Here is a 26,673-nt window from a genome sequence, read left to right as displayed (position 1 = left end):
TGGTGGCCACTGGCTAGGAGGAGTATCCAAGGCCATGGGAGGCTCCACTGCACGCCCTAGGCCCCCACCCCAAGCTTTTTTTTCTAATTACCTCTTGCATTGTATGTTTTTCTATCCTTTTGCTTTCTTCCTATTTACATCTTTGAATTTAAGGTGAGTCTCCTGCAAATAGCATACAGTTGGGTATTGCTTTTTTATCCATTCTGCCAATCTTTGCAGTTGGACTGGAGAGTTTAATCCATTTACATTTAAAGTGACTACCAATAATAAAGGGCTTTCTTCTGCTATTTTGCCATTTAGTCTTTTTAAAGTCATACCTTTTTGGAACCTAGATTCTTCCATTAATGCTTACTTTCACGTTAATTTTATTTTTGTATTGTTCCATATTGAATCCTATGGTGGTTTGAAGCTGTATGTACCCCAGAAAACATGTTCCAGTGGTGTAAGCCTATTGTATGTGTAGCATTTTGATGAGGTTACTTCAGTCAATGTGTCTCCCACCTCAATCAGGGTGAGTCTTAATCGTATTACTGGAGTCTTTTATAAGAGCATAAAATTAAGACAAAGAGAGAAAGCTGCAAGAAGCAAGAAGCTGAATCAGAATCCAGAAGAGTTGTGAGAGCAGAGGATGCTGCCATTTGCCTTATTATGTGACATGCTAAGGACCCCAGGATCACTGGCAAGAAGCCCCAGAACACCACAGTCTTCAGAGAGAAAGTATTGCCTTGATGATGCCTTGATTTGGACATTTTTCTGCCCTCAAAATCATGAGAAAATAAATTCCCACTGTTTAACCTGACCCATTTCAAGGTATTTGGTTCACAGTCTAGGAAACAAGTCCTTTCTCATTTCTTTCTGAATACATTTTTCATATATTTCCATTGCGATTACCATGGGGTTAAAATTTAACATCCTAAAATATACTAGCAATCATTTTTTATTAGACACCAGCTTAACTTTATTAGGATATAAGTACACTATTCCCATAGCCCTCCATCCTCCCACTTCTCTGTTCTTGTTACAGATTGTATCTTAGTACATTGTATTTCCAAAACCATAGATTTATCATTACTTTTTATGCATTAACGTTTTAGCAACTGTAAGAAGTAGAATTATATACCAAAAATACAATGCAAAAGTACTGCAATTTATCACTACCCATATGGTTCTCTTTATCAAAGATCTTTATTTCTTTATGCCACTTTGCACCATTGTCTAGTGTCCTTTCAGTCTGAAGAATTCCATTTTTATAGTGAAGGTTTAGTAGTGAGGAACTCTCTCAGCTTTTTTTTCTGGGAATGTCTTAATCTCTCCATTTTTGAAAGATAGTCTCACCAGATATAAACTTCTTGGTTGACATTTGTTTTCTCTCAGCAATTTAAATATTTCAACTCATTGCCTTCTTGCCTCCATGGTTTCTGATAAGAAATCCGAACAATGTAATTGGAACTATCTTACAAATAAAGGTTGCTTTTCTTTTGCAGCTTACAGAACTCTTACAGAACTCTCTCCTTGCCCTTTTCATTCAACAAGCTGACCACCATGTGTCTAGGTGCATTTCTCTTCAAGTTTATCCTATTTTGTTTGTTGGATTTCTTGGATGTGCATATTTACATCTTTTGCCAAGTTTGGGAAGTTTTCTGCCATTATTTCTACAAACATAGTCCTTCTACTCCTTTGTCTCCTTCTTTTCCGTCTCCCATAATGCATATTAGGCATGCTTGATGGTCTCCCATAGGCCTCTTAGACTATTTTTGTTTTTTCTCATTCTTTTTTCTTGCTAATCTTCAGCCTGACTCATTTCAATTGCCTTGTTTTCAAGTTCACTGATTTTTTTTATCTTCCAGTTTCAATCTGTTGTGGAACCCCTCCTGGGAATGTTTCATTTCCATTATTGTAGGCTTCAACTCCAGCAGTTCTGTTTACTTCCTTTTTAATTCTTCTTTCACTTTATTGAGATTCTCATATTCATTCGCTGATTTCCTGATATCCTTTCATTCTTTCTGTGTTTCCTTCATCTTCTTGAGCATTTTAAAGATCATTTTTTAAAAGTCCTTGCCCCATATGGCCACAGTCTAGTCTTTGTTGAAAATTTTGGATTTTTAACATCTTCCTTTGGATAGGCCATCATTTTCTGTTTCTTTGTTTCTCTTGTAATCTTTTGTGGTACACTGTACATTTTAACTTTTTTAAATGTTAACTCTAAGATTTCATCCCTGAGCTATGTGTTTCCTGAGTTCATATCCTGAGACTTAGTCCCTGAGCTGACTGCCTCTTGTTTCTGTATCCAGCTAGTGATATGATTTAGATATTCTTGAGTGCCAGGAGCTCAATCAACCAAACAAGCAAATGCAAAAAAAAAAAACACCTTTCACAATATTTTCAAGTTAGCTTTGCCTTGGCTGGTGCTTTCCTTCAGAGTTCAGCCCTCCTATCAAGGTCAGCCCATAGCAAATGCAAAGCACAGTGTCCTCCTTGTCTTTTCTGTATGTTTGTCTTGTCTTGGGCTTGTGGTTGCTAGTCAACTTAGGAGATTCACTTAGGAGTTTATAGGAATTTGGATGCTCCCTTTACTCGCTAGGTGAAGACCTTCTCCATCTCCCTGGTGCTCCTCCTCAGTTCTTAAAGCAGGTAAGCCTTTTCCCCAGGCTGCCTGACTCAGGGGTTTCTTACACTGCTTTCTTTCACTGTCCCAAGCCATTTTTGCCTGGAGGGAAAATTCTGGTAGAGAGGGGGTGAGCTGAAGAAGAATTTTCCAGGTCAGTCCTTCCCAGCTGGAAAGAAGTCAGGGACCCATAAAGGAAGTGCTGGCCAGCTTCACACTGTCCTGGAGAGATAATGAGGGATGGGCCAACAAGGGTGCCAAGGACTTCTCCTATGGCTCTTTGAAGGTGTGTTTTCTTGAGTCAGCATCTGTCCAGTAAATGCATCCTTTAACTACTTTCCATAGTTTTGAGGAAAGTTACTGTCTGTAAAAGTTCTCTGCAGCTTCTGTGCAAGGTGGGTTGGAACAATGGTCACCATAGAGTTAGGCCGCAATGATTTGAAGTAGCCGATCAAAAGCAGTGGTTAGCAATCAGACCACACACCTCGAGATCTTGGAGAACTAAGTCTTTATATCCATCCTGGCACCAGCAAAATGCACCAAGGGTTGGGTTTGAGGACTTCACTGCTGCCTTGCCCTGAGGCTGGGGGTCGAGCAACAGTAGCCACTGCACAGAAATTGAAATTCACTGATATTTATTGCAATTTACCAGCTTCTTCCTCCTGGTTTTGAAATAGTTAATTCTGAATGTTTCTGTCAGTTTAATAGTTGTTTTGGTAGAGGGACTGATTCCTGGAACTTTCTACTGTAGCATCATCCCAGTATTCTTAGAAGGTTTCTTAAACCTCTGGTGTTTCAACTGGGCAATAAATCGTGTTTCATTTTATTGCTTGTTAATGAGGACAACTGAGTAGGTATTTAGAGGCTGAATGCTGGGCAATAGGTTCAAAGACAGATACCTGAATGGTGTCCTGGTTGTTGCTAGCACCCCAATCTCATGGTCAACTCCCACTGTAATAACTAGACCAAGATTCACCCTGGCAGAGGGAGAAGGGAAAATCTTTCAATCCCCTTTTAGGCAACAGTTAAAGACCGGTACTCCTACACTTAGCACAGAAAGAGTTAAAATTGTGACTGCAGAAACTTTGCTGGTTCATTTGGGAGATGGGGGGCAGGGTGCATAATGCTTATTAAGGAGGAATTGATAATAGCTGGGATGTTTTAAAGCCCAGCCTCTCCTATTAAGCCACCCTTACATCTGTTCAGAATTGATGGCTAACTTTTTTGTTTTGTTTTGTGCTGTTTTCAGTAGCTCCTGGCTACTATATGGAAGATGTGGCCTCTCAGACAAATTTCTCTGAGACCAGTGGGAAACCACAGATGAGGCATTGACTAGTTCGGGCTCTTACTGCCTAGGATTCTAATTATAATTCTGATGAAGGTGATTACAATGAGAAATTGACACAAAGAATTCTAGATAATTCTTGCAGACAGGACAGCAGGCTTGGAAAACTTCCTTAATTCTTATGTTGAAATTGGTGAGAACTTAAAAAAATATCTTGACAATGAGGCAGCAAATACCTTGGAGTAAAATTGACTCCTTTATAATAGAATCTACCGCAAGCCCCAGTCAAGAAAAAATGCAAACCCTCCATCTCAAACAAAAAGCAACTTGGTCCATGGATGTTGAATCAAGAGGTTCCCCAAACTGAAATTGATGGTTTCAATAACTGGAACTTTGCTGCCCAATATAGAGCTTTGCGTGTACTGAAAACATTGGTTTGATTAAGTTTTATGTACAACCACCATACCACTCAAAATTCCAAATAAATTTGTCTTACTTAATCTGAAAAGCCACTCTCTCTGCACTCTGGGTCTTTTTCTCCCTCTATTCTCCAACCTCTGTTACTTAAAAAACAAAAAAGACAATTAGATGTGGAACCAAGGTCCCCCATCCCCAAAGGAGATCAAAGGCAAAACTCCTCTGTCCAAGAATGCCCTCGAACTTCAAGACTCAAACTTTCATGACACTGATGAATACAGATGCTAAAGTCATCATACTACTCAGCTCTGTGGGGAGAAGGGAAAGTCTGAATTCAGCTAATTGGGTTTAGGTACAGAGGCTTTCAATACTGAATGTATAATTGGTATTGATGTTTTACATGTCTGCATTGTGATGCTTATAAGTTCCAGAGGTAATTGTCCTGGTCAAGAAGAACCACATGTAGAGAAGTGCTAGTACCTCTGGGGTCCCACAACCCTAATAACCCCTTTGAGCTACAATTCTGTATTATTGAGGGTTTGGCCAATTAGAATATCTGGAAAAGAGAGGTAACTTCTAGCTGGAGGCAAACCTTGGGGTTTTGGACTCATTGCCTTTCAACATGGTTACTAGGTCCAAGCCTTTTGAAAAGCAGCTTTAACTTGCTACTGAACTCTTGTTGAAACTGAATGCCTGAGCCATGGAGGTTTTATGACTCTCTAACCTGATAATCATTGTGAGGTGGGTCAAAGACTGGTGATTTACAAAATGGAAAGGGCCCAAAAAGCCTCATTTTTCGAATGGAAATAGTATATTCAAGAATGCAGCCAGCCTGGCCCCAATGACATCTCAGCTTTATATAAGGAAGAGTGGCAGCAATCCCTTTGGGGGAAATGTTATCCCTCTACTCTGTCATCTGAAGCAAAGCCATTGGTTCAATAGGACTCTCAGTTCAGAGCAGCTTCCCTAAATGATTGGGCCTAGTTCACTGACAGTTTGGCTAAGCTGAAATCTGATGATCTTCATTGAATTGTTGTAGCTGTCCATCCTCACTGTAAGCTATGAAGGACCAAAATAGATATAGTTGCTCCACTCAATGGACAAAACTCAAAACCATTCTCATAGCTCTGGCCTATACTCCCCTTAATGCAACTTTTCCTGTTTTTACTGACTCTTGGATTGTTAACAATGGCCTGCCTCTTTGGTTTGCCACTTGGAAAACTACAGACTAGCAGAATAAAGACAACTTTTTTGGGGGTCTGCAAACTATGGAAACAAATCATGGCTGCTGATTGAACCATCTGGGTCATTCATGTCAATATCCGCTGAAAGCTGCTGCTCAAGCCTACACATTCTAAATTGCTATCATGGCTGTCTACATCTGTTATCATACCAGACATAGCAACATACCCATGATTATAGACAGGGCACAGAACAAAGGACTCCATGTTTCTAATGGAGAAGCTACTACTACTGCATTCCAAACTCATGAACCTTGCCAAAGCTGACCCATTTGTCTCATGGTAAGGGAAGATACCTCACACAGAGCATTGCACCTATGCTCTTGGTAGATTCACTACAGCAAACATTTTTCCCCTCTCAGGGTTCCTAGTTGCACCTCATCACTCTTCATCCTTTTCAAGTAATACAATTGCTATTCCAGTGCAATTGGCCAATACTAGTCACAACAGTGAGGCCCATGAAATTAATCTGAGTCAGGTATTTGGCTTTCTGAACCATTTGTAGTCTGACAATGATGTGCTTTATAGTTCAAAAGCTACTCAACAGTGAACTGTTTAGTCAGTTTATTCAGTGGACCTTTCACACTCCCTACCATCCACAGCCATCTGATATTATTGACATTAGAGTGACCTTCAAATTATCTACCTTCCTGTTCCAGTTTGCTAGCTGCCAGAATGCAATATACCAGGAACAGAATGGCTTTTTAAAAGGGGAATTTAGTAAGTTGCAAGTTTACAGTTCTAAGGCCATGAAAATGTCCCAATTAAAACAAGTCTATAGAAATGTCCAGCCAAAGGCATCCAGGGAAAGATACCTTGGTTCAAGAAGGCTGATGAAGTTCAGGGTTTCTCTCTCAAGTGGAAGGGCACGTGGTGAACATGGTCAGGATTTTTCTCTCAAGTGAAAGGGCACATGGTGAACATGGCATCATCTGTTAGCTTCTTCTCCTGGCTTCCTGTTTCATGAAGCTCCCCAGGAGGCATTTTCCTCCTTCATCTCCAGGGTCGCTGGCTGGTAGACTCTATTTCCCATGGCTATGTCATTCTGCTCTGCTCTCTTTGAATCTCATTCATTCTCTAAAATGTTTCCTCTTTTATAGGACTTCAGAAACTTATCAAGACCCACCCAAATGGGTGGAGACATGTCGTTACCTAATCCAGTTTAACAACCACTTTTGATTAAATCACATCTCCAGGAAGATGATCTGATTACAGTTTCAAACATACAGTATTGAATGTTTATTCTGCCTTTATGAAATGGGATTTTGATTAAAACATGGCTTTTCTAGGGTCCATACATCCTTTCAAACCAGCACACTTCCTCTCCAGATACTGGCCCACACACCTTGGTTACTAAATGCAGCTTTCCCTAAATGCAGCTTTCCCAGAAAGTAGTTATCCCATTTCAGCTGCTTTCTGGGATATGATCAGAATAAAATTTGTGGGGTTTGTATGACCTATTTTGAAAATTCAGGTTTCTTACATGACCACTCCCAGAATAATGCATCCTTCTTTCTTCTAACAGCAACCCCTGGCCATCCTGTTTGGTCCACCCTCTGTGGACCAACCAAAGGGAGTCTAGGGGATTCAAAACTAATTCTACTCCAGCCTCCTGGTTGTCTTGTTGGTTTGATATGGTCCTAGATCACAAGGATTATAACCACTTGATCGAATACACTACTCACCAAGTCCTCCTACCGTGGCCAAAGTGGTGGTGGGGGGGCAGGTGAGGGGGGCTGAAATTTTTATAAAATCCCTTTGCCCTATTACACCTGATCTTTCCAGAAGAAAAGCCTGGGGAAGAGTAAAAGATGATGAGGGGAAAAGTGAACTTATAGCTAAAGGAATAGGAAACATTAAGTTTATGGTGATGGGAGGAGAGCAGAGGGAACATCTTCGATTTGGGATGTTCAGGGGAGTGAGGAACATTATGATATTTAATCTTCCAGACCCTCCACAGAGTCTTCATCATAAGGAAAATTGACTTTATACAGCTCTCCCAAACTGTTGCAAGCATCTTTTACACACACAAACACACACAAAACAGAGAGAGAGAGAGGAAGAGAACTATAACAGAGAAGATAGAATTTAACAAATGAGTATGACTACTGAATCATTATATTGATATTTCTTTTGGTCTCTAGTGTCTTGGAGCAGCTAGAAGAAAGAAATAAAATATTGGGGAACTATAACCCATACCAAACTTTAAAATCTGTTCTATAACTACTTGTTAAAATATACTTGGAAATTTATTGCTTTTTTATATTTACGTTATATTGCACAATTTTTTAAAAAAAGTTTTTAAAAAAAGTTTTTAAAAAATTTAACTGACTAACAAACAATTCTGACTACTATTTGACCACCAGTCCTCTGATGTCTGTGAGAAGTCTATCAGTAACAGCAGAGAATGACCCCACTTCCTGAACCTCCCACATAAAATCCCTGGATGTCTTCCCCAGCCCCACCTTCAGTCATTCCATAAGGTGAGTAAATGGCATCAGATAGTAGCATGGACAAGCAGGATAGATTGGACTGATTGCCACCTGCTATATATTGAAATGATATTAATGATCTTGAATCCCTCCCTAAAAACATAGTAAACATACTGACCATAATTCAAATGTAAACAAATTAAGAAAAAAAATTGTAAACATGGTGATCACAAATAGAATATGAACAATTTGAGAAAAACATCTTTTGTAACAAGTGATAAACAGATATTTATGTGCAAATATGACATGGACTGGCTTGATGCTAGCCGGAAGGTCATGTCTTATAAAGACCCAGCACAGTTGTCACTTCAGCAGGTTTCAGGTTAAGCAGATAGACACCCAGATATTCTGACTCCAGGTTGCAATGCTGGTGCTGTACTGGGAAGACCATCACTGCAGCACTGTGACCACGGCTTACTGCTGTGGGCTTTGGAACCTCTGCTGAATGCTGCATTGGACCTGACTTCCAAAACCTCTTGTTAAAGGTATGCACTTTGCTCTCAGGCCAATTGATTCCAGAGACTCTGGTGTCCCCCACCTTTAAATGTATTGTGTCCTTTGACCAGACTACTGTTCATTGATTGCGTTGGCAGCTTGTAATTAAGCAAGCAAATAAGTCACATTGAGTATTCAAACTAGAGTCACTTTGCATTTGCTTTCACATGCTAAATCTACTTTCAGTTTCAAATTTTGGGGTCTGCAAACTATGTAAACAAATCATGGCTGCTGATTGAACTATCTGGGTTAGTCATGTCTATGCCCACAGAAAGGGCCCATTCTCTGATGGGAAATACTGGAATTAAGCTGCTGCTCGAGCCTGTACCTTCCACATTGCCACCATCGCTGTCTACATCTATCATCATACCAGACATGGCGTGATGTTATGTCATTTGTTATGACAACAACCTTTACACAATACCACCCTCAGGCAGTTACTCCAAAAACAAAGACTAGACACACTTATTTAACTTAACTAGGAAACTTAGGGCCTATCAGCTATCCAGGAGGCCACATTGGAGTCAACCTGTGTTTCATGGCTGATAAGGGTCTTATTTGAGGTGGGGGCAGCCTCTCTCCCAGGCTACCATCGACAGCCCTGGGACTGTACTTCATGTGCAGTAGTTTAGTATTAACTAATCTCCCTCCTGAAAACACAGTGACGTATGAGAAATGTAATTGAGTATGGGTTTGTATGTCTTTGTCCCTATGTAATTAGTATATAAACTTCTGTGAAGTATTTAAACTTTTTTTTAGCCATTAGCATACAGGCATATAGATTCCTAACCTAAAAACAAATTAAAATGATTTGGCCAATGAGTGATTCAGATTTTTAAAATAAAAAAGGGGAAATATAATTTCTCCAAAATGTATAAAACATTGCAAGAATACTGGGAATATTATCTCCTGGCTTTTTGAGATAAGCCTTTTTCCTTCTCATATCAAGATTGTTATGCATTGCATCATCACATGTTTATATATGAACTTGTATTTGTTTATATTAGACTTATTCTAAAAGAGTTTTGAAAATGCCTAGATAATGGGTATAATTAAGACAAAAATGTAAGGCAATCAGGGCAGAGAAAAAATAAGAATTATTTAAATAAGATAAAATCTCAGATAAAAAGAGTATACAAGTGACCTAATATCTAAGAGATATTCTCTAAGGTTATGTTCACAAACTAGATGAGTTTCGTAGAATTGGCTCTGAGCTTCCTAGCAGCCAAGACAAAGAGGTACACACAACTGATACAAAATTCATGCTACCCATGAGGTAAAACAAACCAGATATTTGCATGAAGCACAGTTATTCCCTTCAGTAATACTGGGTTTTTTATAAAGAGGATGCATGTAATAAAAATAAATAACAGCCCCAAGGGCATATTAACAAAAGTTATAACACTTTTCAAAGGACAGTTTCTTATAGTGTTCGTTAGTGTAAGCTTAAGACAGTACATGTTGGTCAAAGCAACCCTGTGGTGACCTAGAATAATGACAGGTACTTATGCAACCCAAGATTGATCTGACTTTATCAAAGGATAAAATTGCAAGGAGCTTGAAAATGGTATGCTCTCCCTCTCTCAGAACTGAAACCATACCCTACTCCCCAGTGAAAGACATATTCTCAGCTTGACTTGGACCCTAGACTGAAGGTATCATGTGTTACATGTTCAGATTTAGGTATAGGCTAGGCCTTCCCCAGCAATCCACAGTGCTTCCTCCTTCCTCACGCTTGCTCTTAGCACACTCCACTTAAAAAATCCACGACAGTGGTTCTCAAACTTGAATATGCATCAGAATCACCTGGAAGTGATTAAAACACAATTGGGTGGGCCCGATCCCAGAGTTTCTAATTCAGTAGGTCTGGAGTGGGCCTGATAATTGCATTTCTAACCAGTTCCCAAGTAATGCTGATGGTGATTCAGGATCCACACTTTGAGAACCACCGGTCCACACCAGGGCTTGGAAAAATTTTTTGTGAAGGCCAAGTCCCTGATACCGCTACTCAACTCTGCAAAAGCAAGCAGGGGCAATACTTGTAACTAGTGGGTGTGGTTGTGTTCCAGTAAAATTTTATTTATGAAAACAGCCAATGGGCTGCATTTGGCCCACAGGCCATAGTTTGCCAACCCCTAATCTACACCCACCTACTGGGATCTGTAAACCCATGCAAATACTAAAGGGCTCTGCTCTGTTACTGGCCTTATCATAGTGTCTGAAGGCTGTCAGCAATGTGTCAAAATTTTGGTAGTTAACTTTCTTCAAGTGATGTCGAACTGCTGCAATCATGGCTTGCTGTCTATCCTTGCCTTGAAGAAATTCACCTGGAAGTCTCTTATGAATAAGATCACCAGCCCCTAAAAGAGAGAGGAAATAAGTTTTTTTTAAATCTGAATTTAGACTGTCAATATTATTTCTTTCATAAGAGAAAAAGAGATCTATCAACCTCTGCGAATAAAAAAAGAACTCAAATCCAACTACGTAGCACTAATATGCAGCATGATAAAAAAATTCTTGTGTATAAAAAGTACATAATTTATAAGAATTAATGCTTTTGTTTTATGTTACTTATTTACTCAAGAAAAAAAAATACCTGAAAAAGTGAGTCATGCGGGGATTATTGGTCCCATCCAATTCTCAAGTCACTTGCTAAGCCAGTGCTTCTACTAAGTGTCTCACTGCCTCTTAGGAGACATTTGTCTATAATGCTGAGGATATGAAAGCTGGAGCTGATTCCAAGTAGAAGCTGCTCTATGTACCTTGAAGTTGACTAAATTACTGGAAACCTTTGGAGAATTAGGCTCAAATTCCTACTCCTAACATGAGCTTCCAGTCTGCCTGCAGTCTGCATGTCAAGTTTCCATTTCTCAGTACTGCTTCAACCTATACCACCACCAGCACTGGAGGCCCACCCAAATCCACAGCTCTGTTAACTAAGAGTCTTAACCCACCCCCTCAGTTATATGGAAGTAACTACTTCTCCAATCTACCTGCTCCATCCCCACAGACCTAGCCCTTATTTCCATTCATTCTTTTTTTTTTTTTTATGACCATGTTTATTCAAAATATTTGAGAACATTTCATATATATCATATAAACTACTTTTCCACAAAACTTAGTTGAAAGGTGAAAGCATTTACTTTGGTTTTACTGGTTTATTTTTTTTAATGCAGTTTTATTGAGATATATTCAAATGCCATTTAATCATCCAAAGCATACAATCGATGGTTCACAGAATCATCATATCGTTGTACATTCATCATCACAATCCATTTTCGAGCATTTTCATTTCTCCAAAAAAATTAAAACAAGAATAAAAATAAAAATAACACCTAAAACATTCCGTATCCCTTATAACCCTTTTTTTAAAAATTTATTGTCTTTATTTTCTTACTCATCTGTCCATACCCTGGATAAAGGGAGTGTCAGTCATAAGTTTTCACAATCACATGCTCACACCTTAAAAGCTATATAGTTATACAGTCATCTTCAAGAATCAAATCTCCTGGATTACAGTTCAATAATTTCAGAGTATTTTTTTCTAGCTAATCTAATACACTAAAAACTAAAAAGAGATATCTACATAATGCATAATAATAACCTCCAGAATGACCTTTCAACCATATTTGAAATCTCTCAGCCACTGAAATCTCATTTTGTTTCATTTCTCTTCCCCCTTTTGGTCAAGAAGTCTTTTTCAATCCCAAGATGCCAGGGCCAGGCACATCCCCAGGAGTCAGGTTCCACGATGCCAGGAAGATTCATACCCCTGGGAATCATGTCCCACATATGGGAGAGGGCAGTGAGTTTACCTGCAGAGTTGGCTTAGAAAGAGAGGCCACATCTGAGCAACAAAAGAGGTTCTCTGGGGGTGACTCTTTTTTTTTTTTTTATTAATTAAAAAAAGAATTAACAAAACAATTAGAAATCATTCCAATCTACATGTACAATCAGTAATTCTTAATAACATCACATAGTTGCATATTCATCATTTCTTAGTACATTTGCATCGATTTAGAAAAAGAAATAAAAAGACAACAGAATAAGAATTAAAACAATAATAGAAAGAAAAAGAAAAAAAAAACAAAAACAAAAACAAAAAACCTATACCTCACATGCAGCTTCATTCAGTGTTTTAACATAATTGCATTACAATTGGGTAGTATTGTGCTGTCCATTTCTGAGTTTTTATATCCAGTCCCGTTGTACAGTCTGTATCCCTTCAGCTCCAATTATCCCTTCTCTCTTTTTTTTTTTTTTAATTAACGGAAAAAAAGAAATTAACCCAACATTTAGAGATCATACCATTCTACATATGCAATCATTAATTCTTAACATCATCACATAGATGCATGATCATCATTTCTTAGTACATATGCATTGGTTTAGAAGAACTAGCAACATAACCAAAAAAGATATAGAATGTTAATATAGAGAAAAAAATAAAAGTAATAATAGTAAAATCAAAACAAAACAAAACAAAAACCTATAGCTCAGATGCAGCTTCATTCAGTGTTTTAACATGATTACTTTAAAATTAGGTATTATTGTGCTGTCCATTTTTGAGTTTTTGTATCTAGTCCTGTTACACCGTCTGTATCCCTTCAACTCCAACTGGCCATTATCTTACCCTGTTTCTACCTCCTGCTGGACTCTGTTATCAAGGACATATTCCAAATTTATTCTCGAATGTCTGTTCACATCAGTGGGACCATACAGTATTTGTCCTTTAGTTTTTGGCTAGACTCACTCAGCATAATGTTCTCTAGGTCCATCCATGTTATTACATGCTTCATAAGTTTATCCTGTCTTAAAGCTGCATAGTATTCCATCGTATGTATATACCACAGTTTGTTTAGCCACTCTTCTGTTGATGGAGATTTCGGCTGTTTCCATCTCTTTGCAATTGTAAATAACGCTGCTATAAACATTGGTGTGCAAATGTCTGTTTGTGTCTTTGCCCTTAAGTCCTTTGAGTAGATTCCCAGCAATGGTATTGCTGGGTCGTATGGCAATTCTATATTCAGCTTTTTGAGGAACCGCCAAACTGCCTTCCACAGTGGTTGCACCCTTTGACATTCCCACCAACAGTGGATAAGTGTGCCTCTTTCTCCGCATCCTCTCCAGCACTTGTCATTTTCTGTTTTGTTGATAATGGCCATTCTGGTGGGTGTGAGATGATATCTCATTGTGGTTTTGATTTGCATTTCTCTAATGGCCAGGGACATTGAGCATCTCTTCATGTGCCTTTTGGCCATTTGTATTTCCTCTTCTGATAGGTGTCTGTTCAAGTCTTTTTCCCATTTTGTAATTGGGTTGGCTGTCTTTTTGTTGTTGAGATGAACAATCTCTTTATAAATTCTGGATACTAGACCTTTATCTGATATATCATTTCCAAATATTGTCTCCCATTGTGAAGGCTGTCTTTCTACTTTCTTGATGAAGTTCTTTGATGCACAAAAGTGTTTAATTTTGAGGAATTCCCATTTATTTATTTCCTTCTTCAGTGCTCTTGCTTTAGGTTTAAGGTCCATAAAACCTCCTCCAGTTGTAAGATCCATAAGATATCTCCCAACATTTTCCTCTAACTGTTTTATGGTCTTAGACCTAATGTTTAGATCTTTGATCCATTTTGAGTTAACTTTTGTGTAGGGTGTGAGAGATGGGTCTTCTTTCATTCTTTTGCATATGGATATCCAGTTCTCTAGGCACCATTTATTGAAGAGACTGCTCTGTCCCAGGTGAGTTGGCTTGACTGCCTTATCAAAGATCAAATGTCCATAGATGAGAGGGTCTATATCTGAGCACTCTATTCGATTCCATTGGTCGATATATCTATCTTTATGCCAATACCATGCTGTTTTGACCACTGTGGCTTCATAATATGCCTTAAAGTCAGGCAGCGCGAGACCTCCAGCTTCGTTTTTTTTCCTCAAGATGTTTTTAGCAATTCGGGGCACCGTGCCCTTCCAGATAAATTTGCTTATTGGTTTTTCTATTTCTGAAAAATAAGTTGTTGGGATTTTGATTGGTATTGCATTGAATCTGTAAATCAATTTAGGTAGGATTGACATCTTAACTATATTTAGTCTTCCAATCCATGAACACGGTATGCCCTTCCATCTATTTAGGTCTTCTGTGATTTCTTTTAACAGTTTTTTGTAGTTTTCTTTATATAGGTTTTTTGTCTCTTTAGTTAAATTTATTCCTAGGTATTTCATTCTTTTAGTTGCAATTGTAAATGGGATTCGTTTCTTGATTTCCCCCTCAGCTTATCATTACTAGTGTATAGAAATGCTACAGATTTTTGAATGTTGATCTTGTAACCTGCTACTTTGCTGTACTCATTTATTAGCTCTAGTAGTTTTGTTGTGGATTTTTCCAGGTTTTCGACGTATAGTATCATATCGTCTGCAAACAGTGATAGTTTTACTTCTTCCTTTCCAATTTTGATGCCTTGTATTTTTTTTTCTTGTCTAATTGCTCTGGCTAGAACCTCCAACACAATGTTGAATAACAGTGGTGATAGTGGACATCCTTGTCTTGTTCCTGATCTTAGGGGGAAAGTTTTCAATTTTTCCCCATTGAGGATGATATTAGCTGTGGGTTTTTCATATACTCCCTCTATCATTTTAAGGAAGTTCCCTTGTATTCCTATCTTTTGAAGTGTTTTCAACAGGAAAGGATGTTGAGTCTTGTCGAATGCCTTCTCTGCATCAATTGAGATGATCATGTGATTTTTCTGCTTTGATTTGTTGATATGGTGTATTACATTAATTCATTTTCTTATGTTGAACCATCCTTGCATACCTGGGATGAATCTTACTTGGTCATGATGTATAATTCTTTTAATGTGTTGTTGGATACGATTTGCTAGAATTTTATTGAGGATTTTTGCATCTATATTCATTAGAGAGATTGGTCTGTAGTTTTCTTTTTTTGTAATATCTTTGCCTGGTTTTGGTATGAGGGTGATGTTGGCTTCATAGAATGAATTAGGCAGTTTTCCCTCCACTTTGATTTTTTTGAAGAGTTTGAGGAGAATTGGTACTAATTCTTTCTGGAACGTTTGGTAGAATTCACATGTGAAGCCATCTGGTCCTGGGCTTTTCTTTTTAGGAAGCTTTTGAATGACTAATTCAATTTCTTTACTTGTGATTGGTTTGTTGAGGTCATCTATGTCTTCTTGAGTCAAAGTTGTTTGTTCATGTCTTTCCAGGAACCTGTCCATTTCATCTAAATTGTTGTATTTATTAGTGTAAAGTTGTTCATAGTATCCTGTTATTACCTCCTTTATTTCTGTGAGGTCAGTAGTTATGTCTCCTCTTCCATTTCTGATCTTATTTATTTGCATCCTCTCTCTTCTTCTTTTTGTCAATCTTGATAGGGGCCCATCAATCTTATTGATTTTTTCATAGAACCAACTTCTGGTCTTATTGATTTTCTCTACTGTTTTCATATTTTCAATTTCATTTATTTCTGCTCTGATCTTTGTTATTTCTTTCTTTTTGCTTGCTTTGGGATTAGTTTGCTGTTCTTTCTCCAGTTCTTCCAATTGAACAGTTAATTCCTGCATTTTTGCCTTTTCTTCTTTTCTGATATAGGCATTTAGGGCAATAAATTTCCCTCTTAGCACTGCCTTTGCTGCATCCCATAAGTTTTGATATGTTGTGTTTTCATTTTCATTTGCCTCGAGGTATTTACTAATTTCTCTTGCAATTTCTTCTTTGACCCACTCGTTGTTTAAGAGTGTGTTGTTGAGCCTCCACGTATCTGTGAATTTTCTGGCATTTCGCCTATTATTGATTTCCAACTTCATTCCTTTATGATCTGAGAAAGTGTTGTGTATGATTTCAATCTTTTTAAATTTGTTAAGACTTGCTTTGTGACCCAGCATATGGTCTATCTTTGAGAATGATCCATGAGCACTTGAGAAAAAGGTGTATCCTGCTGTTGTGGGATGTAATGTCCTATAAATGTCTGTTAAGTCTAGCTCCTTTATAGTAATATTCAGATTCTCTATTTCTTTATTGATCCTCTGTCTAGATGTTCTGTCCATTGATCAGAGTGGGGAATTGAAGTCTCCAACTATTATGGTATTTGTGTCTATTTCCTTTTTCAGTGTTTGCAGTGCATTCCTCACGTATTTTGGGGCATTCTGGTTCGGTGCATAAATATTTATGATTGTTATGTCTTCTTGTTTAATTGTTCCTTTTATTAGCATATAGTGTCCTTCTTTGTCTCTTTTAACTGTTTTACATTTGAAGTCTAACTTGTTGGATATTAGTATAGCCACTCCTGCTATTTTCTGGTTGTTATTTGCATGAAATATCTTTTCCCAACCTTTCACTTTCAACCTATGTTTATCTTTGGGTCTAAGATGTGTTTCCTGTAGACAGCATATAGAAGGATCCTGTTTTTTAATCCATTCTGCCAATCTATGTCTTTTGATTGGGGAATTCAGTCCATTAACATTTAGTGTTATTACTGTTTGGATAATATTTTCCTCTGCCATTTTGCCTTTTGTATTATGTATATCATATCTGACTTTCCTTCTTTCTACACTCTTTTCCATACCTCTCTCTTCTGTCTTTTCGGTTCTGACTCTAGTGCTCCCTTTAGTATTTCTTGCAGAGCTGGTCTCTTGGTCACAAATTCTCTCAGTGACTTTTTGTCTGAGAATGTTTTAATTTCTCCCTCATTTTTGAAGGACAATTTTGCTGGATATAGGAGTCTTGGTTGGCAGTTTTTCTCTTTTAGTAATTTAAATATATCATCCCACTGTCTTCTAGCCTCCATGGTTTCTGCTGAGAAATCTACACATAGTCTTATTGGGTTTCCCTTGTATGTGATGGATTGTTTTTCTCTTGCTGCTTTCAAGATCCTCTCTTTCTCTTTGACCTCTGACATTCTAACTAGTAAGTGTCTTGGAGAACGCCTATTTGGGTCCAATCTCTTTGGGGTGCGCTGCACTTCTTGGATCTGTAATTTTAGGTCTTTCATAAGAGTTGGGAAATTTTCAGTGAAAATTTCTTCCATTAGTTTTTCTCCTCCTTTTCCCTTCTCTTCTCCTTCTGGGACACCCACAACACGTATATTTGTGCGGTTCATATTGTCCTTGAGTTCCCTGATACCCTGTTCAAATTTTTCCATTCTTTTCCCGATAGTTTCTGTTTGTTTTTTGGAATTCAGATGTTCCATCCTCCAAATCACTAATTCTATCTTCTGCCTCTTTGAATCTATCATTGTAGGTATCCATTGTTTTTTCCATCTTTTCTACTTTGTCCTTCACTTCCATAAGTTCTGCGATTTGTTTTTTCAGTTTTTCTATTTCTTCTTTATGTTCAGCCCATGTCTTCTTCATGTCCTTCCTCAATTTATCGATTTCGTTTTTGAAGAGGTTTTCCATTTCTGTTCGTATATTTAGCATTAGTTGTCTCAGCTCCTGTATCTCATTTGAACTATTGATTTGTTCCTTTGACTGGGCCATATTTTCAATTATTTGAACGTGATCCGTTATCTTCTGTTGGCGTCTGCGCATTTAGACAGATTTCCCTGGGTATTGGATCCAAAAGTTTGGAAGATTTTTCTGTGAAATCTCTGGGTTCTGTTTTTCTTATCCTGCCCAGTAGGTGGCGCTCGTGGCACACGTTTGTCTGCGGGTCCCACCAGTAAAAGGTGCTGTGGGACCTTAAACTTTGGAAAACTCTCGCCGTCCGGGGGGTTCGCTAGCCAAAGCGGCTTGAGCCGGCCCGGGGTCTGAACGCAGGGAGGGTTGCTGGTCGCCGCAGCCCGGGAAAGAGCCCGTCCGAATTTCCTAGTCGGCCCGGGGCGACAAGCGTGGCGGGAGGGTGCCAGCGGCAGCGGCCCGCCCGGGAGAGTGCACGTTCCCCGGGAGTCACGGGTTTGGAAGGGGCCTCCCCCACCCGTCACCGTTCTCTGTGGCCTGGGGATTTCTGATCCAATTCTCTCAGTTGGTCCGCGGGGCTGCACGTGGTGTGGGCGCCAGCTGCCTTGGTTTCAGGGGACCGCCTCTCCAATTCTCCCAGCCGGCCCGGGAAGGGGGAAGGGAGTAACTCCGGCCGCTTGCCACCCCGCCCGGTGAGGCCCGCGCGCCTCGGCGATCTCACCCGAGCTGCTTCTCTCAGCCAGCCAGCCGTTCCAGGATGGGGTACGCTGTCCTTTTTATCTCTGTTGTGGCTTTGGGCGCTTTCTGTATCGTTTCTACTCCCCTAGTAGCTGTCCTGGAGAAGAAACTAAGATCCGCGCATCTTACTAAGCCGCCATCTTCCAGGAAGTCTCGCATTCATTCTTCATGCCTTAAAATAACCTCCCTGAGTTATGACACAAAGCAAATACAAACACACACCTTGCTTATAAATCCTATTCTTCACCATTCCCTTTGGAAAACATCCAATGGATTTCCAAACATCCCATGTTGAAAGAGATCAGATCACAGCAGTCCATGCTGCTTCAAGACATGGTGGCTTGGTCGATGTCATTAGAGAAGACCCTCTGCCTCCGTTCATTTTCTCCAGGCTTACACCCCTCATGTCCTGCAAGGACCTCCCACCTTTCTTGGGACAGGACCAGGCCGGTCGTTGCCTATAATATTCTGGAAGGATTCATTTAAATTTCAACATAGGGTTGCATTTCAAGGCAAGTAAGACGTACATGTACTCTGAATAAAGCATAATTTTAGGCTCTGTCAAGAGTCTCTTTTATTAGGTACTCATAGCACTTCCAAGTTGCTTATTTATCATAAATTTGGAGCTCTAATCATGCACATTCTGAAAAAAGTCTTGGCACTAAGGGTAGATGCTAAGAATGGGTGAGAAGCCCATAATTAATGCTGTTCCAGGGACAGAGTGAGTGTCTCAATCAAGGCTATTACAAATAGGGTTAACTACAAAAGATCATGCTAAAGTAGGCAAGACACAAGAAAGGCAAATAATAGAGTCAGAAACTAGAATACAGCTTACCTGGGGCAATAGTGGGTGTGCTTAATTAACAGAGTTTATGTTTGGGGTGATGGAAGAGTTTTGGTGATGGGTGGTTCTGATGGAAGCCCTTTGTGAATGTCATTAACACTGCTGAGTTTTATGCTTGAAAGTGGTTAAAATGAGAAATTTTATCTTGTATATATGTTACCACAAGAAAATTTGTTTTAAAAATGTTAGGTAAATTACTTGGCTTACCTGTTTGTTGAAGCATTTTATATATTGTAGGAATAATCTGTTCCCTGAAGGTTTGGTACAATTCACTTTTCATCTCTTATTAAACAGATTTAATGATTAAACAAACAAATAAAAAGAAACAAGAAAAGTCTGGGAGTGGAAATCAAGACTGTTAGAAGTGTTTTTTGACAAATTAGCATGACCTCTCTCTTTTTCCACACCCCTTTCTCAGATAAAATCCTTAGGGTGGCTATTCTGTACTACAGAGACTTTCTTCCTCTCTGAAATGGTTCTCAGTTGAGTATTTTTCATCTTCAGAGGCCTGCGCTCTCCTTTAACATCCAAAGATAATCATTTCAATGGTTGTTTTTTCATCCTACATTAGTTTTCCCACCACATCCCACCTGGGTTAACTGCTTGGTGGGGAAACCCATGCAGGTCTTCTGACCTGGCCTTGGAAGAATCTTTACAACGCTGATATCATATCACTGCAATGGCCGGTTACCAGTTTGCACCACTGTCCATTTCACTTTGCCTGTGTCCTGGAACATGCTGGGTCCTGGGCAAAGAACCTGTACTTTTCCTGGAGGCACTGTAGCAAAAGTAGGAACTTCAAGCCCTAAGTATGAGCATTCTTTGTATATCTGCCTTTATTTTCCTAAGCAAGGGGAAGGGAGGTATCCAGACCCAGTAAAGAAGCAAATATGCTCCTGGAAGTAGGCAGCCCCTAGAGCTTTCCACTCACAGGCTGCTATTGAATGACCCCAAGGATAATCAGAAAAGGTCAGAATCCAGAGTAGAATTCCTTTATGCCCATCCATGAGCTGTGGAAAAAGTCCAGAGGAGACTTATAGCCCCCTTTCACAATTATACAGTATAGCACCAAGGCTGAGACACATGCTTATACATTTTTTTAAATTACTAATATCAGTGTCCTTTATTTTCATTTTATAAGACTACCATATCATTCAATATATGAAGATAATGTCAATTAATCATTAGGAAATTTACCAGTGTCAAATTTGCCAAATTGTCAAAATTATAAACTATGCTACAAATATTGATGAAAGGTATACTATGTGCCAGACACTGAGGATCCAAAGGAAAGCAAGACAGAGCACCCACACGAAGCTTGCCCTCAGTTAAGCACAGTTTATCATGATTATCGAATAATTTACTAGGCTAATTAAAGGGTTTTCTAAATCATCCCTTACCTGCTCTAAAAGTACTAAGAGGTACTTTTAAAGGCACAACAGCTTAGCTAAAAAATTTCCTAACATGCTGATTGTTGATTCTTGCATAAACTCAATAATATGCATTTTATTTGAGTGGACTTAAGCGAAAACATTTTCCGTGGTGTTTCTTAAACTTTAGCATATATAAGTACCTATCTAATAAGAGAATGTGGGCCTGGGTCCCAGGTACCTGCATATTTAATAAACTCCCTGGGTGATCCTAATGTGTTCTGCAGACCACATTTTGAAAACTACTGATATATGATCAGATCCTAATAAGATTTAACACATTTTTTTTTTCCCTTAGGATATCTGTTTTTAGAAAACTGACACTTTATGGATTGGTTGGTTGGTTGGCTGGATGGATGGATGGATGGTGGGGAAAGAATGGTTCTTAATTATATGGCTGCCACATACAGTGCTTCTTAAACTTTAATGTGCTCATGACTTATCAGGATATTGTTAAAATACAGATTCTGACTCAGTAGGTCTGTAGCAGGGCCTAAGATGCTGCATTTGTAAAAAGGTAGCAAGAGCTGCCCATGCTGCCAGTCTGGAGCGCTTACTTTGAGCATCAACAACCTAGCTTCATTAAAAGTTCTACCTCACTTCACTTTGGTTTGTTTACTACAGGCCATATTTATTTTCTACATATTCAAAGCATTAACTACAGTTCAATGTATTCAATACAAGAGTCTTAAACTACCTATTTCAAACACAATATGAAATTATTTTTTTCTTTCCTACACTACATTTTTAAATTAACATTATTGCAGTATTTTAAGCCTTTAAAATCATAAGTTTTGAAAGAAAGAGATGGCGTACTTAACTGCAAATTTTATTTATTTTTTTTGTAAGGAGAAAGCAGTTTATATATTTACCATACTCCTCAGGGTGAAGACAAGCTCCAAATGTGTGGTCTGGGGGAACATTCATTGTTTCTGCAATGCTATCGAAGAAGACAAAGTCTTTAGTTAAAATATGCATACATGGCATCCCTGGAATCTAAACTATGTTGGCCATATGTTCTTAATATCCTGCATTTGGTCTTATAACCACACTGTGAAGACTAAACCACAGTTCTCCCATTGATCTGTTTGATCTTCCACTTGCACTAACGACTGAATGCTTTCACTGCTTTCAGTAGCCAAGGCTTAAAGAAAGGGGGGAAAAAGTAGAACACACTCAAAGCAGAATCACTGAAGGATGACTAGACAGATCACATGTGTGTGAGAGAGACAGAAATGACAGATGATCGATTAGATAGACAGACAGCTAGATACATACAGATGTAAATATAAAGAGAGAGATGAATGTAAACACAGTAAGTTAAATTTCTGATATCCCAGAAATAAAGCTTTGCAAAAGATTCCCCTTCCTTTTTTTTCTTTCCTTGCCAAATGCCCTCTCCAACTTGGACGAATCACCACTTTCCTAAAACTCCAAGCTCTATAGGGACTAATCAAGTTCCACCGATTAACAATGAAAGAATGATTTTTCTATTTAGTAAGGTGAATCTAATAGAACATGACCCAACGTTTATTGCAAGAATACTTCTTGAACTAAATGCAAAGGCACGATTAATTTGAAGTTCTTCACTGACTTACGGATCTAAAACTCTTCCGAGTTTATGTTGAAATTTTTCTTGGAAATCATCGACTCTCTTGGATACAATCTTAGCTCCTCTTTTCCTGTAAAATTAGAAAATTGTCAGGCATTTTTATTACTTAAAGTATTCCTGGTGAGGAATAACAGAGTATCATTTGGAACTTGAAAGAGCAAATTCAGCTTCAAAAGAAATCCTATGCTGAAAAGAAGCTTTATGTGTCTATTTCTCCATCATTTATACTCTATTTTTAAAATAATGTTTTATTACAAAATAAGAGAAGCAGAATTAAAGAATATTCTCAATAACTAAGAAAAACGAAGCATTAATATTGCTATGATTTAAAAATTACAAGAAAGAAATATTGCTATGATGTGTGACTCCTTAAATCGCTAACAGAAAATTAAGCATGACCTTGATAACCAAAAGATATAAACAGACAACTCACATCCAAAAAGAAGAAAACATATGGAGAAATTATAATTACAATTATAATACTCTAGTAATAAAGTAAATATAAAATTTAAAACTGCCATTTTTAACCTAGCAAATGAGCATACACATACATACACCATATACATATAATGCATACATATATAATGTATCTATAATGGAGAGAGAGAATACCCAATGTTGACAAAAAGTATGGTAAAACATTGGTAGATTAATAGTGCAAATGGCTACAATCCTTTTGGAAATAATATGGCAATATGAATCAAAAAGCATAAAAATGTCCATGCCCTTTCATCCGCTTTTGGGAAGCAATCATAAGGAGATAATCCACATAGCAATTCAAAATGTAGAAAAGCTACATGTATAAAAATGTTTGACTATAATGGAAAAAATAAGATAATCTAAATGTTCAACCTAGAGGGTGATTAAATTATGCCACATTAACAAGAATACAGTTTGCATGTACTTTAAATGTTGTTTAAGAAGAATATATAGGCATTTAAAATTAATTTGTGTTAGGTGACTAAACAAAATATAAAATAGGATTGTACTCTAATTAAAGCTATGCAAATGTATACATAGTAAACCATACTGGAAAGAAAAACATTAAAATCATAATAATGATTGAAATAAGGTAATAGGATTACGGATGATTTTACTTTACCAATTTTCTCTAATAGAATTTTGTTACTTCTATTATTGTGATTAAATGAATAAAATTTCTTTTTAAAACTGTAAAACTACAACACTACTATTTAATAACATTAAAATAAATCAGTTCTCTACTGTTTTGCCAAGACTGAAAACAATGAACATTAGATTCTTAAACCACATTTATTCTTTAAAGTACTTCCTGTAATATAAAAATATCATCAAGCTGAATAAATTACTGGAGAAAGAGTGACACTCTGTGGAGAAACAAAAGATTAAATATAATGTGATTCATCTTTTATTTCTTCATTTCCTTGCTATTTGTTAAAAAAGAATAAAAAAATTTTAAAGTGGGTAAAGTCAGAATCAAGTAATGGCAATTTAAGGGGCATATATACACAAATCTAAAAATCAGTTCCAGGGGCATCATTAGGAACACGTAGAAATGAGGGTTAGAATTGTAAATCACAGAGCAGCCTCTTTTTAAGCTGAAACTGCCTGTATTATACTTCTGAAAGAATCAGGAGATTTATGGGGTAACCATGGATATCAGAATACTAATAATTCCAGTATCATTATCCATCTCATAGCATTGCTATCCAACTCAGAATCAAGTTCCTTGTGCCCAGTGAATTCATTCATATAAACCACATAAACACACACACGTGCATACACCTATCATCTGAGATCAAACTGATTCTTCAAACCTAAGCAACATAAATAGAATATAGGTGGAGCTAGCTTTATGAAGGAAATATATCCCCTAAAAGTAAACAAATTTACATTAAAATAATGAATATAAAATTGGAGATGGCTTAAAATGTAAACAGACATGTTTGACTCTAACTGTACAATAGAAATCAAACTTCAGAATGGAGCCGTGAATTCTTTTTAAAATCACACATCCAAAGAAATAAAGTTCAAATTAGTTTTAAAATATAAAAGTGATGTTCAAACAAAACATTGCTCCACAAATGATGTTACCTTGCGGGTAGAGCCAAGTCAGAGGAAAGTAAGTCCTGTAAATTTATTAAATGTATTGCCTGCCCTTGTGAATTGTGTAGTTTTTCTATTATTATCCCAAATCATTGATAAATAGATTCTCATTAATGACCAAAGGAATCTTCAATTAAGGCATTCTTGAGAACCACAACTGTTGTTAATACATTTATTCCATACCTTTTGTGAAAGGATAGAAGGGTTTATCTTTCCAAAACATCAAAAAATGAATAAAATATTTGTCATTCCACTTTCAACATCAGTTTCTATATATTTAAGTATAAATATCTTTAGTCCTTAAATGTTCAAGTTTTAATTTCATGCTTTCTTCAATGTACAGTTTAACAACTTAATAATGATAAATTAATAGAAATTGTTTAATGAGTGTGTCTTCTATATTCTAAAGAATATAAAAGAAAAACTACCTCGAATAGGTTTGCTATAATATTATAAGAATTTCTTCTGGGTGTGTGTATTTTACCGTTCTTGTTTTGAATAATTCAAATATCAGAAACTCATAATAAAGGAGTGGAGGAGGAATGGAAATCAATATTTTAAGCCCGTAAACAGATGGTCATAATATTAAGGGCTTAAAACCTGATGTAGTTGTTAAAGGCAGCCTCAGGAGCCAAGTTGCTTGGGATTCAGTCCTGTCACTTATAGCCTGCAGGATCTTGGGCAAATGATTTAACCTCTCTGTATTTCAGTTTCTTTACATATTAAATGGAAAAGATGGAAATTAGAGTACACCCACCTCACAGAGTTGTTTGTAGGATTAAGTGATTATATTATATATAAAGGGCTTAATATGTTGCCTCTATTACTGGGAGCTGCTGTTATAACAGGTACCAGACAGGCAAATGAAAGAGGCAGGTTGGGTGTAAACTGTGTGTTCACGGTGGGGCCTTTAGCAAACTCGAGGGGGCCAGGGCGTCCTTTAAATAGGGTAGACAGCAGAGGACAGAAAAACTCCACTCCCACCATGATGACTGACATGCAGAAATATAGGTCTAGTGTTGGTGACTGTTCTAGTTTGCTAGCTGCCAGAATGCAACACACCAGAGACGAATTGACTTTTAATAAAAGGGGATTTATTTTGTTAGTTCTTCAGAGGAAAGGCAGCTAACTTTCCACCGAGGTTCTTTCTCACGTGGGAAGGCACAGGATGGTCTCTGCTGGCCTTCGCTCCAGGCCCCTGGGTTCCAACATCTTTCCCTGGGGTGATTTCTTTCTACATCTCCAAAGGCCTGGGCTGAGCTGCGAGTGCTGAGATGAGAACTGCCGAGCTGCTTAGGCTGTGCTACATTGTGCTCTCTCATTTAAGCACCAGCCAATTAAGTCAAACATCATTCATTGCAGCAGGCATGCCTCCTAGCTGACTGCAGATGTAATCAGCAACAGATGAGGTTCACGTACCATTGGCTTATGTGCACAGTAACAGAACTAGGCACGTTCACCTGGCCAAGTTGACAACTGAATCTAACTACTACATGTCTACCCCTTGTCAATTTGGCAACTACTCACATCACCTTAAACAATATTAAGGTGAAAAAAACAAAATTCTCTTCTGGCTGTGGACCTGTGAATCTCAAACCAAGTTGTCTGGTGCCAATATGCAAAGGAGGGACAGTTTTCATTTCCATAGGGAGAAACTGAAAGAAACACAGATGTAAAACCTGCAGGGCAAGCACCATTGGATTTCAAAGTCTGAAAGTCATTCATCCTTCGGCTTTAGAAAATGGCAGTTCCACCCTTTTCCAAGGGCCTATGCAGTGGCCCGCCTCTTTCCAAATCAATCTCAGGGAACATCGAGAAGACCACCTCTCGGCTTCTCTCTCTCCAGGCATCAGGGCCACCCCTGGGCTCTCTGCCATTTCTGGGGCACACGCTCAACCCCTCCATGTGGTGGCAGCCAGGCTCTCCCAACCCCCCAAGGAGGGTGCTACACCTTTTCCAAGTCCTGAGGCTGCACAGTTCTTCCACTGCAATGAGAGGGGAGACTCATCCTCGCCCT

General features: G+C 38.2%; 1 protein-coding gene across 2 annotated transcripts in view; it reads right to left on the bottom strand.

The window, feature by feature from the left end:
• The window catches only part of EFHB (EF-hand domain family member B), a 59,566-nt gene that overhangs the window by 13,198 nt on the left and 19,695 nt on the right, over positions 1-26,673 (bottom strand). For both annotated transcript variants that reach the window (XM_077130411.1, XM_077130412.1), the window contains exons 7-9: positions 22,558-22,641; positions 21,832-21,899; positions 10,741-10,895 (exon numbers count right to left, since the gene is read on the bottom strand). In XM_077130411.1, coding sequence (XP_076986526.1) covers positions 10,741-10,895; positions 21,832-21,899; positions 22,558-22,641 — 307 coding nt within the window. The remainder of the gene's footprint in view (positions 1-10,740; positions 10,896-21,831; positions 21,900-22,557; positions 22,642-26,673) is intronic.

This window comes from Tamandua tetradactyla, chromosome 15, assembly GCF_023851605.1.
Source record: "Tamandua tetradactyla isolate mTamTet1 chromosome 15, mTamTet1.pri, whole genome shotgun sequence".
Lineage (NCBI taxonomy): Eukaryota > Metazoa > Chordata > Mammalia > Pilosa > Myrmecophagidae > Tamandua > Tamandua tetradactyla.
This window is presented reverse-complemented; position numbering and strand designations above follow the sequence as displayed.